General features: G+C 44.4%; 1 protein-coding gene across 2 annotated transcripts in view; it reads right to left on the reverse strand.

Moving 5' to 3' along the window:
• PROM2 (prominin 2) overlaps positions 1-13,940 on the reverse strand; it is a 71,211-nt gene that overhangs the window by 23,976 nt on the left and 33,295 nt on the right. For both annotated transcript variants that reach the window (XM_088470861.1, XM_088470862.1), the window contains exons 5-11: positions 13,299-13,362; positions 9,780-9,869; positions 8,491-8,690; positions 7,663-7,737; positions 4,563-4,626; positions 4,300-4,459; positions 1,860-2,012 (exon numbers count right to left, since the gene is read on the reverse strand). In XM_088470861.1, the coding sequence (XP_088326987.1) occupies positions 1,860-2,012; positions 4,300-4,459; positions 4,563-4,626; positions 7,663-7,737; positions 8,491-8,690; positions 9,780-9,869; positions 13,299-13,362 (806 nt within the window). The remainder of the gene's footprint in view (positions 1-1,859; positions 2,013-4,299; positions 4,460-4,562; positions 4,627-7,662; positions 7,738-8,490; positions 8,691-9,779; positions 9,870-13,298; positions 13,363-13,940) is intronic.

Below are 13,940 nucleotides of genomic sequence, written 5' to 3' on the forward strand. Positions count from 1 at the left end.
CTTTCTGGCACAGGGCACCAAAAAGTCTAGTTAAGGCTCTGGTGGTTGTATACAGTATACACAAAGGGCAACGGCCCAAGGAGTCACGACTCACGGTGCTTGTATGCAGTACACAGGGGGATACAGCATACAAAACAGTTGTTTTTAACTGTTATTAATTTAAAAAAAATATATTATTATTTTTTTTTTTTTACACTGGAGCAGATGGGCATGAGTACAGTGCAGCATACATCAGAATGCCTTGTACACACAGTAACTTGTGAGTCTGGACACAACCACTTTAATCAGCAGAGTATAGCAGGGCATACATCAGTGTGCCGTGCAGTGTGCCCCCCAATACACGGTCGCTTAACAGCACAGCCACTGTGAGTCTGGACATGGGCTACAGCCTCTTTAATCAACAGAGTAGTGCAGCATACATCAGCGTGCAGCATGTCCCCTATAGAGTCACTTAACACCACAGCCACTTGTGAATCTGGAGTCTGGACACAAGCTACAGCCACTTTAATCAGCAGAGTAGTGCAGCATACATCAGCGTGGACACAGCCACTTTAACATATGCAGAGAAACATTGTGAATGAACAGTGAAATGGCGCAGAGTCCTGGTCGCGGCGCCTTTTATAGAAACAAGCTCTCGCGAGAATCCGATGTCAGGAGGAAGACGTTCGGCCTCGAAGTGGGAAGGTCAGGCGGGAATACCCAAGTTTCAGCTTGGGTGAACTCAGATCCCCGGTGTTCGGAGCAGTTCGGATTCCACAGAATCCGAACCGCTCATCTCTGATAGCAATACTACAAAAGCAATGTGTAAATAGCCAGAAGAAAGATGATCAGTGATAAGAAATCTTAATTTCAGGGGGGTCTTAATAAACAGATCTATGAGTGAGAATATATATATATATATATTAGGGATGTGCAGGCTCGGATAGGTTCGAGTTTGCACGTTGAGTTCGGATTTTTCCCTCCAAAAAAACGGAACTCAGAAAGAGGCTAAACGTCATCTTACATGGACGAACATCATCATTCCTGGACTTTTGTCCAGGAATGATGATGTTCGTCCATGTAAGATGACGTTTAGCCTCTTTCTGAGTTCCGTTTTTTTGGAGGGAAAAATCCGAACTCAACGTGCAAACTCGAACCTATCCGAGCCTGCACATCCCTAATATATATATATACCTCCACGGTCCGGCACTCAAGAAATATCTTGGCCTGGTGCCCCCACAAATCAACACTCATATATCTTTCTAAGGTGCGGCACTCGACCATGCTTTTCAAACTGCAACTCCTTTGAACAGAGGAGTTGCAGTTTGAAAAGCATGTGAGTGCCGAGTTTGTATGATATTTTTTATGTAGATGGTGTGGTCACATACCAAGGGCACCCTAGATGGTCGAGTGCCGTGGATTGAGCCTGTCGTTGATTTAAATTTTGTGGTCACACTTGCTAGGGCACCCTGTTTTTCAAATGTAAGACAAACTTTTTTCTATTTCCAGGTGCTTATTAACTGATAGCCCTGGGTGTGGTCCTGTCTCTTTAAGGCAGGACCCAGTTTCATGTTTAATATGTATGCAAGCTTGAGCCAAAGGTGGCAGATCAAGTTCATTTATCTGAGAATCAGCGTAGGGACTGGCTAGATGGGAATGACCGTGAAGCGGTGGCCAGCTTAACAAATTATTGCAATATTTTGGAACCAACATTCCCTATGTTCAAAGGAGTTGCAGTTTGAAAAGCATGTGAGTGCCGAGTTTGTATGATATTGAAAAACAAGACACCAACTACCTCCTCCTCATATAACATGTTCCATGGGATTATTTATTGTTATTTTTGATCACAAGGTCCCTAAAAACAGTCCCAAATTACTTACATTAACAGGAGCCTAAATCCATCCCTCTTTCTCTGTCTGCTATTCACAGGGTCTTGCAAGAGGTAGAGACCCACAACTCCGAAGATGAGTCCCAGCACAGTGCAGGTGGTTATCAGGAGGAGGACACAACATAGGACAAATCCCAACACCCACCTATGAACACAATAATATATAAAGTACTGTAATCAGTTATATGGAGAAGGTGTAAATCCAGCAGTGAATAGTCAGAGAGGGAAGGTACACAAATATGAACGCGCACAAGTGATATTTGGAGCCATCTTCTTGTAGGAGAAATTAATATGGGAATTGTTGGACTGTACTGTAGGTAGAGGAGGTCATGTTGGCAGCTTACTAGAACTACATAAAGGGGCTTTTTTATATATGTTGTAGGTTAGTTGGGCAAATCAAAGATCCACATCGCCTCGCATTTCAAGGCAAAAAGCAGGACCCAATTAGCAAGACCTTAAGATACACAGGTCACAGTGGCCAATTTAAAAAAAAAATGATTGGGGTGCTCCAGTGCCCCCTCCCGCCTATTACTCCGAAATGCCATGAATAGGCACATTTTGGTGATGCTCTAGCATCCAAAGCACATACAGTGCTGGCACCTATCGCCAAGGTTATGCTGATCCACCAAATCACGCCCATATCTATAGAAGCCACACGTCAAATTGTTTATGTCTTTTGGACCCCAAGAATCAGGATTATTCCACAAAATAACTGTACTGCTGGGGATTATGAGGGAGACAGATGGGGAAAGTTTTCAATTACAGCTGTTTTAAGAAATACTGTAAGTAGGTACAAGGCAAATATAAGGACATTAGTGGCACATTGGGGTAACTACTGGAAGAAGGCCTCTAAGGCAATCTGGCATTGCACAGCCCAAACGAGATCTTCAAAGGGGGGATTTATCAAAGCCTGGAGAGATACAGTGGAGAAAGATAAAGGGGTAGAGGTACTAAGCCTTGGAGTGAGATAAAGTAGATGGAAAAAAAAGTACCAATCAATCAGCTTCTAACTGTAATTTTTCAAACACAGCCTGTAAAGTGACAGAAGCTGATTGGTTGGTACTTTATCTCCATCCACTTTAGGACTCTCTCAGCTTTGATATTTCTCCCCCTGCATCACATGTAGTCTGATTCAAGGCCCAGTGTATTATGTGATGTCTGGTGTAAGCCAATACCACAGTAGCTGAGAGACTGTCAGCCAGGGCCGGCTCTAGGCGTGTTCGACCAGTTTGGTCGAACTCGGCGCCACCCATAGAGGTCGCACCCCTATCCAACATCCCGATTTCAGCGGGACAGGATGAAGTGGCCCGTGGGTCGTCAAATCGGGCAGTTGGGGACCACCACCGCCACAGCTGTGCGGCGGTGCCGGACCCCGGAGTCTGAATGGATGCTGCGCACATGTGAGCGGCATCCATTCAGTGACGGGAGAGGGCTGGGGGAAGCCCAGCTAGTGAGGCTCCCCCCAGTCTGACGTTATTTGGAGGCGTGCCATGCGGCACGCCTCCAAAATAACGGCACATAGGGGGCGTGGCCTATGGTAATTAGGCCACAACCCCATTTTTAGTCACACGCTCATTGTTGGGGTTGCACTGTAGAGAGCCGGCACAGGGTGCTCCGACCCCTGGAGCCAGCCCTGCTGTCAGCACTATACAAGCTGAGGATTTCGGCAGTGGTTAGTTAGGTTATAGGTGGAGAACTGTATATACAACTGAGGTATAGGGGCTGATTTTGAGCTGTATGCTGCAGCGGACGTGTCTGCATCATTTGCCACAGTCGCATCGGCAATTTTCTGCCAATGCTGCTACGAATCCCTTCCCCTGGTGTACAGCCATGCATCCGAATGCGGAAGAACACCCACTTTGAGCATCTTTAGGCGCTCCACTGCCGCCTGGTGCATCTTTAGACCATCGGCCGCACCATTGAAACTTACACCAGCCCTACGTTAGGTGCAGATACCCTGTTCGAGTATGACATCCAATGTGAGCGATGAAGCATCTCTGTATGCAACTGCTTTCACTGACAAGCCTGTGGCACTCCCATAACACTAATTACCCAGGGTTTGTTGGAGGGTGCCCAGGTCGGCTGCTGAGGTGGACTGGACAAATGTCCTCCTTTGCAGCATGCAGCAAAGTATTTTTTTTTTAGAGGCACGCCTCCCAGAGTTCTCCACACCCCCAAGTACCTGGGCCCTGTTCAGCTCTCGGTGGCCCTGGCTACGCATTGTGTGCATGTCGTAAACAAGGTGCAATGCCTCAGACGTGTTTGTTTTTAGCAGGGTCCTCAAGCCTTTAAATACTGTTTGAATTTGCAAGGGATACAAACATCTCTTATGAACAACACACATTTCACTTTACAGTTACTGATCCTTTAATTATGTATGTGTCTGGCTAAGTGTTCCACTCTCCCCTTTGCCAAGCTGAATTCACTTTTACCTGTAATATTCATAGTGTTCTACCTCCTGCCCATACAACGTGGTCTTCTCCTCAAAACTACGTATAGTTGCAGCAATTTGGTCAATATACCGATATATCGGCATATTGCTTGCATAGTATTTAATTTGTAGCTCTAAATTATTCAAGGTAGTAGTAATATCTGGAAATAGAAAAGATCAGAGTGAGGGAGAGTATGAGTTATTATTTTAAATACTCACATATAAATATGAAATACTTTTAAGCCCTTTGGGTTTACAACTCACCGCTAACACTTGTGTCAATCTGAGTTCTCACAAGGTTTGGCATTCCATTGAAAGCTTGAAGCATCTGAGAAGAAGAGAGAGAGTGTGGACTAATGACAGGCACTGATGGAGAGGAGTGACAGAAGCAGGGAGGTCCTGAGGTTGCACTTAAAGCAGAAATAGTGATATGAAAGAATGACACAAACCTGGGACAAGGAGAAGGTAATAAAACACGTACAAGTAACAAGACAGCAAAAAGTGAGAGCAGAGGGGTAAACAGTAAGAGCGATCATAGGGATAAAATAGGAAGCTAACAGCTATCAGTATCTAAACACTGAAACCTGTAAGAAATCCAGAGTTACAGTGTGTAAAATTGTATATATATATATATATATATATATATATATATAAAATATACAAGGTACTAATAACAGCGCTACGCCAGATAGATTCTGAATGTCAACTTATCCTCATATGAAGATCTTCCTCAATACACTTCCCGAATTCACGTTGGCAGCTATTTGTTTCTCCAAAGAGACCGTTGTTGTAAGGTCACACAAATCATTATGAAATACAAACGGTGAGAAACAAGCGCCTTAGGGCCCTATTCATCATCACTTAATTTTCACAAAAGCAGGTGAAGATGCACATTTTTACCTGCAATTGTAAAAATGAAGTTATCGGGCCATTCATCAAGAAGGTAAAGCACAGATATCTCCTACTTATCTTCCTCTTGGGGAATGGCCCGCTGTCCCCATACACTAGTATCACAGATATCTCCTACTTACCTTCCTCTTGCGGAATGGCCCGCTGTCCCCATACACTAGTATCACAGATACCTCCTACTTACCTTCCTCTCACGGAATGGCCCGCTGTCCCCATACACTAGTATCACAGATATCTCCTGCTTATCTTCCTCTTGGGGAATGGCCCGCTGTCCCCATACACTAGTATCACAGATATCTCCTACTTACCTTCCTCTTGCGGAATGGCCCGCTGTCCCCATACACTAGTATCACAGATATCTCCTACTTACCTTCCTCTTGCGGAATGGCCCGCTGTCCCCATACACTAGTATAACAGATATCTCCTACTTACCTTCCTCTTGCGGAATGGCCCGCTGTCCCCATACACTAGTATCACAGATATCTCCTACTTACCTTCCTCTTGCGGAATGGCCCGCTGTCCCCATACACTAGTATCACAGATATCTCCTGCTTACCTTCCTCTTGCGGAATGGCCCGCTGTCCCCATACACTAGTATCACAGATATCTCCTGCTTACCTTCCTCTTGTGGAATGGCCCGCTGTCCCCATACACTAGTATCACAGATATCTCCTGCTTACCTTCCTCTTGTGGAATGGCCCGCTATCCCCATACACTAGTATCACAGATATCTCCTGCTTACCTTCCTCTTGCGGAATGGCCCGCTGTCCCCATACACTAGTATCACAGATATCTCCTACTTATCTTCCTCTTGGGGAATGGCCCGCTGTCCCCATACACTAGTATCACAGATATCTCCTACTTACCTTCCTCTTGCGGAATGGCCCGCTGTCCCCATACACTAGTATCACAGATACCTCCTACTTACCTTCCTCTCGCGGAATGGCCCGCTGTCCCCATACACTAGTATCACAGATATCTCCTACTTATCTTCCTCTTGGGGAATGGCCCGCTGTCCCCATACACTAGTATCACAGATATCTCCTACTTGCGGAATGGCCCGCTGTCCCCATACACTAGTATCACAGATATCTCCTACTTACCTTCCTCTTGCGGAATGGCCCGCTGTCCCCATACACTAGTATAACAGATATCTCCTACTTACCTTCCTCTTGCGGAATGGCCCGCTGTCCCCATACACTAGTATCACAGATATCTCCTACTTACCTTCCTCTTGCGGAATGGCCCGCTGTCCCCATACACTAGTATCACAGATATCTCCTGCTTACCTTCCTCTTGTGGAATGGCCCGCTATCCCCATACACTAGTATCACAGATATCTCCTGCTTACCTTCCTCTTGCGGAATGGCCCGCTGTCCTCATACACTAGTATCACAGATATCTTCTGCTTACCTTCCTCTTGCAGAATGGCCCGCTGTCCCCATACACTAGAATTCATCATGCTCCGAAAATAAAATATTCTGACTGCGGGAGCATTCGCCATCTTCAGATGGGAATGCTCCTGCTACGGGACAGCAGCACGCTTCTTCCCTACGGGAGGTCCGGGTTGTGATGAGGGATCATTTAGGATCCCTCCGCCCCTGTCCGGCTCCTTCCGCACTCTTGTGCTCATGCGTGACCTGTAGGTCGTGCATGTGCAGTCCCGTCACTGCTCCAATAGGACCAGTGAAAAGATTCACTGCTCTGAAAAGGAGCAGTGAAGCCGCTCGCGGGGACAGCTGATTTCGCAGCAGCTGTCACCGCGCCGAAGTGATTATGAATTGCTCCGGTAGCCGCGGCAAGTTAGAATGTTAATTCACTTTGCATTTTGTTAATTGATAAAAATAAATTATTAACGCTTCTATTTTTGGATGCATTCTTACTTTGCAGCATTTTTCCCACACCTGCCTAACACTTTTACACAGTATCGTGTATATATATATATATATATATATATATATAAAATATATATACACACACACACGTATATATATATATATATACACATATGTATATAATATATATGTATTTATTTTTTTCATTCATTAAAGCTTTCCAGCTCTCATCCTAACCCACTGCTCCATGTTCCTTCGCCATTATCTACCCCAGATGTCCACCCCTGTCTGTCTGCCCCTCCCCTTTAGAATGTAAGCTCTCATGAGCAGGGCCCTCTTCCCTCATGTGCTTCTCCTTCCCTTACTTATACTATCATCTCCTCCTAACTCCCCACAATAGCACCTAAAACTTGGTTGCTGACACCCTGCTGCTCATTTAAGTGTCATGCAGCAATGCTTATAAACCATGTCCATGTCCTGCATTGTTTGTACTGTTAATAACTGCTTTTCTTGTGTGTTCATTTGTTTATATACCTTGTAAGGTGCTGCGGAACCTTTGTGGCACCATATAAATAAAGGATAATAATAATAATAATAATAATAATAATAATAATAATTACCCTTTGGAAAATCCCAGGCAGGTTGACTCTCCTGACACTGCTTAATTTATTCACAAATTCACTTATAGAAGGAACCTAAAAAAGTCACAAGAAGCAAATTTACTAAAGTTTCTAAAAATGAAAAGTGGTGGTGTAGCCAATAGCAACCAATCAGATGTTAGCTCTCATTTCTCAGTCTATTGCATCCTAGAAAATGTTAGACAGAATCTGATTGGTTGCTATGCGCAAAAGCACCAATTTAAAATCTTTAGTAAATCTACTCTACAGAGTTCAATGAAAAGTGCTTTACATCATATCCCATATAGTGTATCTTCTATAGTTTACCAACATGAAGTATCTCTCTTCCTTGACATCTTACCGCTGTCACTTTTCCCTTCATATTCTTCTAAAGCTCAGTAACTATATACAGTATATATTAAAAAAAAAAAAAAGACTTTATTAACAAACAAACAAAGATGATGTCCAGGTCACAAGTCTACACACTGCTAGGGATGGACATCGGAAACCTGCCATCAAATGGCTGGGCTTCCACCGTCAAAACATTCAATGCAGCGGTAACAAATCATTGCATCAAAAATATTCTACGATAAAAACATTGAAAAATCTATTCTTCACTTCGCGCAAAAAGCCAAAAATGCAGAGAAAATCTTGTAGTAGTTAGTACATACTGAGAAGTAATATGTACAGGGATTTTCTCTGTGTTATTGTTTTACCCCCTTATCTCCAGTTAGTGTATAGACCCCTTAATCTCTACCTTTTTCCCAGTCCAAATCCACCATAGTTTTACCCACATTGTACATTAGTTTCCGAGTAAGTGACTGTACACACCTGGCTGAAGTTCAGCCCCAGTTGCACACTCTGTACAGTGTTGGCAACGTCTCTGCAGTTGTCACAGTTTGCGTCGGATAACACTTCCAGTAGATTCTCCCTGTGGCTGCTGAGTGCCGCCACCAGACTTTCCTCTCTTTTCTGCAGGTCCCCCAGAGTCAGGTTCACCTCCAGTACAAGCTGAGCCGCAGTTTCCAGGTCTGAGCGGGATATGGGAAAGCAGAAATGTTCTTTAAAAGCTGTTCATTAATAAAAGGTCACTGGCGCTTTAGTTGTGACTATGTAATAACAGCAGGCAGAGTTTGTCTTCTATGGTATGCTCAGTAACCTAAATGTCCAGGGGCGGCTCCAGAGGTGGGACAGCAGCTCAGTCCAAAATGCAAATAGGGGGGCCACACCCAGGAGCAGAGCATTTTCTCCCTTCTGGAATGGGTCATGTTGGGAGGTATGTTTATTAATGATGGGAAAATGATAGGCAGCCAGTGTTTTTCAGCAAATAAAAGTGTCTGGAGTATTTTGGGGTACAGAGGTGCCCTCATTCACTTAGCGTTTTTGAGCCATGAGGTATGAGATGCCTGCCGCGACTTAGACACTCCGCCACTGGTAGCGATTTATACTTTTTTTTAAATGTTGCATCTTATTCACATCAAAGTCGTTCGCAGTGTACTAGGTGCACTAGATTAGTGGCAAAGGAATTGGCATAAAGTCACAGATTAAACATAACGATTGGTGGTGCAAGGCGTGGCGTGGTCGCTCGTATCTTATCGTTCATATCTTTTGGTTACTCAGATTAGTGACAGGGGGCCTGATTCAGTGATGTACGCTAATGACATTGCAGCTGCGTCTGTGTACGCAGCTGCTCTGCAAATATATGCAAATGTATCGGGCGCAGAGGAATCTATTGGGACACCCACCTGCGACTTTGCAAATCCAGGCATTTGCGTATAAAGAGGCGGCATCGATCACAGATCATTCCATTACCTGTCTTCTGAGTAACCTTAAACAATGGCTGCGGAACTGAGAGACGCTGGGGCCATTTTTATTTTGCAAGGGATCGCAGATGCAGGCTGTGACACACCCCAAAAATGGTCACGACACACTTGCATTTTTGCCGCCACCCACATTACCGCCCCCCAAACGCTTCTTGCTTGTCACTCACACTGCGAGTAAAAAGTCTCTGCGAGTGACTAGGCGCATGCACAGTGCCGCTGCTTTTATTTGCGTTAAAAAGTCGCTTGACCTTGTTCACGGCTGATTGAATTCGGCCTATGGAGTAATGAAGTACCTACCTCTTGCTGTCTGGAGTGCTGCTTCTAGGAGAGGCTGAATCTCATCATTGAGCTTGGCGGTCACAGATTGATTAATGACGGTACTAAAGCCTGGGAAGACACAGAGAGAAACGTATAATCAGATCCTGCATATTATTCTCTTTGTCTAACACAGTATAAGTCTGCAGCTCGCTGGTGGCTTGAAAGAGAAAAATGCAGATCAGATACTGGGATCTTTGCTACAAATTGCTAATTGCTGTATTGGTCTTGGAGATATGCGGAACAGTTGTGGCCGATGATTCCATTGAAACAACATAATAGTTCTTTACAGACAAAGCCCAGAGCTGTTAGAACTCTACAGAACTATTCTTCGAGATTCTAATTCAAGTACTGGCATCAAATGAACACTTGAATAATAAACTTGGGAGAATGGAAAAGAGCTGCCCTTCATCTGGGAAGAATTCATTTGCTGGCATCAGCAGCCTCCAGCATGAGATGCAAATGACATTACTTCATGTACTTTATACTGAATGCCAAACACTGAAAGTGCATATTCCCCAGCCCACAGTCTTACAGACAGTGACACACGCACACTAGGGGGTACATTTATTAATTGATTAAACATTTATCTACATTGATTAACATTGATGTTTTGTTTCAGGGGCTAAGGGGTCTATTTACTAAGCATTGGATGGAGATAAAGTGAAATGAGATAAAGTACCAGTCAATCAGTTCCTAACTGCCATGTCATGGGCTGTGTTCGAAAAATGACAGTTCGGAGTTGGTTGGTTGGTACTTTGGGCCTGATTTAGACCTGTTTGCTAGGCTGTGTTCATACGCAGCCTGCCGATGTTTGCAATGTGTGCATGCGTATACAACACAGTCCGCGAACCAGTACTTCGCGATTTCCCCTTGTGCATAGACGCCTCACTAGCTTTAGTGACAGGACGAGGCGTTTGTGGGTGGTGACGGGTTGGTCCATGGAAATGGGGGAGTGGTGGTGCGAACGCAGACATGTCTGAGCGTCTTAACGCCATTTCAGAGGCGTGCATAATTAAGACGCAGTGTCATAGTACACGTCACATGGTTGAATTACACACTGCAGCACTCGCAGTGCTTGCGGTAGGGTATGGTCAGCCACAAGTGATACGTACGGTGGTACTCGATGTTACCGATTGTTGCATATACTTCCTGGAGATGACGTGTATCACTAAGGGAGAGTTGTCGTCTTAAGACAGGCTGGTGGGCATCTAAATACATACCGTGATCGCTCGCCAAGACATAGTGTGGCGTGCTAATGCCTTGGCGTGTGATCGCGGGATTTGCATACTTTGGCAGCTGACAGCTGCGTGCAAACGCATCTAGTGGGCGGGTCTGAATCAGACCTTTTATCTCCATCCAAAGCTTAGTAAATAGACCCCTGTATTACACATTTACTAAATACTAATGCTGGCCATACACGCTGCAATTATCGGGACGATCCGCCCGATATCGGCGGATCGCCGCGATAATTGTAGCGTGGGGGGGGGCGACCGAGGGTTAAATATTGCTCGGTCGGGCATGCTGGATTGTCCAGCATGCCCGTCCGATGCGATATTTACCCGGTAACTGTCGGCCGCATCGGGCAGTGTATGCCCAGCGCGGCCGGCAGACAGACATTTCCTGTGTTCCTTCCTACGGAAGGAACAGGGAAATGTCTCTTCCCCCGGGGGCGGAGCGCAGATGTCGGGCTATACACTGTGAGATTTCTCTCACAGTGTATGCCGCGGACATCTGCGGCTGGCAGCCGGCCAGATAAAATGTCTGTCGGTCTGACAGACATTTTATCTTGCCGTGTATGCCCAGCATAACAGACATTTTTTTATATTTATTTTTAAGTGTTAGTAAATGTACAATTTAGCCCCTGAAGCACAACATCAATATTGATCGATTTAGATTAAACGATTAAAATCAACGTTTAGTAACTTTACCCTCGAGACTCGACCCAGACTGGCAATCTCAGGAACCTGACCCTGTGACCATTTCCACAGCCCAAGCTTCCCTGAGACATTCTTTTGGTAATATTTATGCATTACCTGAAGTGATGGATAATCAAGAATTATAAGTAACAAATACCCCATTTATAAAAATATAATTTACAGATGTTTACACGCCTATTACTCTCATTTGTGTAAGGTATTATATGTACTGTATTGAATCTTCTCTCATTTTATGAAGGTTTCCAGGCTGGATTAAGGTTTGTAGGGTCTCAGAGCAATATTGTGTGAGGACCCCTACCAATAAAATTGTCAATATGATGTGCTGGAGATGATATTAAAAACTATAATGTTAAACTCACTGTAGTGCCCCCAGGTCACATGCCACACAGAAAGCCCAGTTCACATATGCCACAGTGACCCCTCCATCCTCCTCCCTCCCAAGCTGGTGATGTAGCTCTGTGTGCGGTACTGAGCTCTACCACTGTATATGAGTTTGCAGAGAAAGATGGCGGCATGTGCAAAGGAATATAATATTTGCATTTCACATTGTTAAGAATATTGTAGCAGCGCATTATACAGCACGCTACCAATATTACTGTTGGGCTGCATATGGTGGCATGCTGTATATCATAGTCACAGGACTTTTACTGTGAATTTATAAGGAGGGCATTGTCATACACAGCACACTATGGGGCCTACTCCAGAGCTGTCCTTATGTGCATGCATTACCTGACGCCACCAGTCTCGCACGACTGCCAGACTCGCAGTGAGGAGGCGGCAGAGGGATCACTCTTTGCAACCCCAGACGTTCTTCTTATAGGAAGGAACAGGGTTCCGGGAATCAATGCCACCTGAAGATGGCATTGGTTCCCTCAAGTAAATTCCGAAAGCTTTCAGTTTTAGGAGTACGCTGAATATTAGGTGGCCCCCTTCCGGCCCCTAATAATGAATTTGCTCGTTACAAAATACATGCAGAATCTAGTGTTTCCGCATGTGTAAGGGGTCCATTAGTGATGATAAATGTGCCCCTAAGTAACTTTATTGGCTGTTTCACACATGTTAAGTGTTCGTTATATCACACAAGTATTATCTTTTGTTCCCCTGGTAATAAGGTGGTCATTGCTAGTTTACTACGCTGGGAAAATCATAACATATGAAGCCAGCAATGACCAGCATAGTATGGGAACAAAAGAAACTGTCTAACTAACAACAAAATCTTCTTATTACATAACCCGCCCATGCCACAATGTGTCACCTGAAGCCCATCCCACCCTCCATTTGCTCCAGACTTCATTCCTTCAGAAATGTTGCCATTTCCCAGCTTTGCTGTGGCCATTGATGCCTGTCCCATCAATACATTTGCACTGAGCGGTGGATTTATTCAACAAGGGTTGGGTTCTTGGGAACTGACTGTTACCAGTAGAGGCATCAGGGGAGTTTCCTAGGAACTGTGGGGAGTCCAGGACACAAAGAACATCCGCTCTGTGTTTACGGGGGGGCTGAGTGATAAGGAATAACTTTTGGATGGAGTTCTTGTATAGCTATACGCTGCTTTACTTACTCTGCAGATCAGCAAAAACTTTTTCTTTAGGGACAGAGAATTCCGAAACCACTCTTCCAATGGCCTAAAATAAAAAATAAATAAATGTACTTATTGTTCATATCCTAAAATTCTGGCAAACATGCTGCTCATTTGCTTGGAAAACTTAATTACAATACACCAACCATTGGGAATAACAATTCTTATACACTGAACACGTAACCATACACAACAGCATTACACTCCTTTCTAGAAAAGACCTAATTCCCTCTTCCTTGCCCAGTCGGAAACCCATGCAGGCTGAGATTACCAGGCAGGCCTAATTAATCTTGATACTGCTAATGAGAACTACAGTATGACTTGTATTAGCCAGCCTGTGTGGCCAGTATCTACGAATATGACAAGCAACAAAGCAACATCTAATGTGACAAGATGTAAATAAATTGAACATCACTTCAGCTTTGTGTTGGGAACATAATACAGGCTGGATCTGAAAGCAGTGAACAGAAAATGAACCCCATTTTCTCCACCTACCTAAAATCTCTACTTGGCCCCATATTTTTTCTTGCCAATGTTCATTAATTCAATAAATCCCCTTACTAAAGTGCACTAATAAATGGTTGTAGTTCATCCCGGACTCAAGTTAAAATTGCATTTGATAAT

The sequence above is a fragment of the Taudactylus pleione genome, unplaced genomic scaffold (genome assembly GCF_031769625.1).
Source record: "Taudactylus pleione unplaced genomic scaffold, aTauple2 ptg000105l, whole genome shotgun sequence".
NCBI lineage: Eukaryota > Metazoa > Chordata > Amphibia > Anura > Myobatrachidae > Taudactylus > Taudactylus pleione.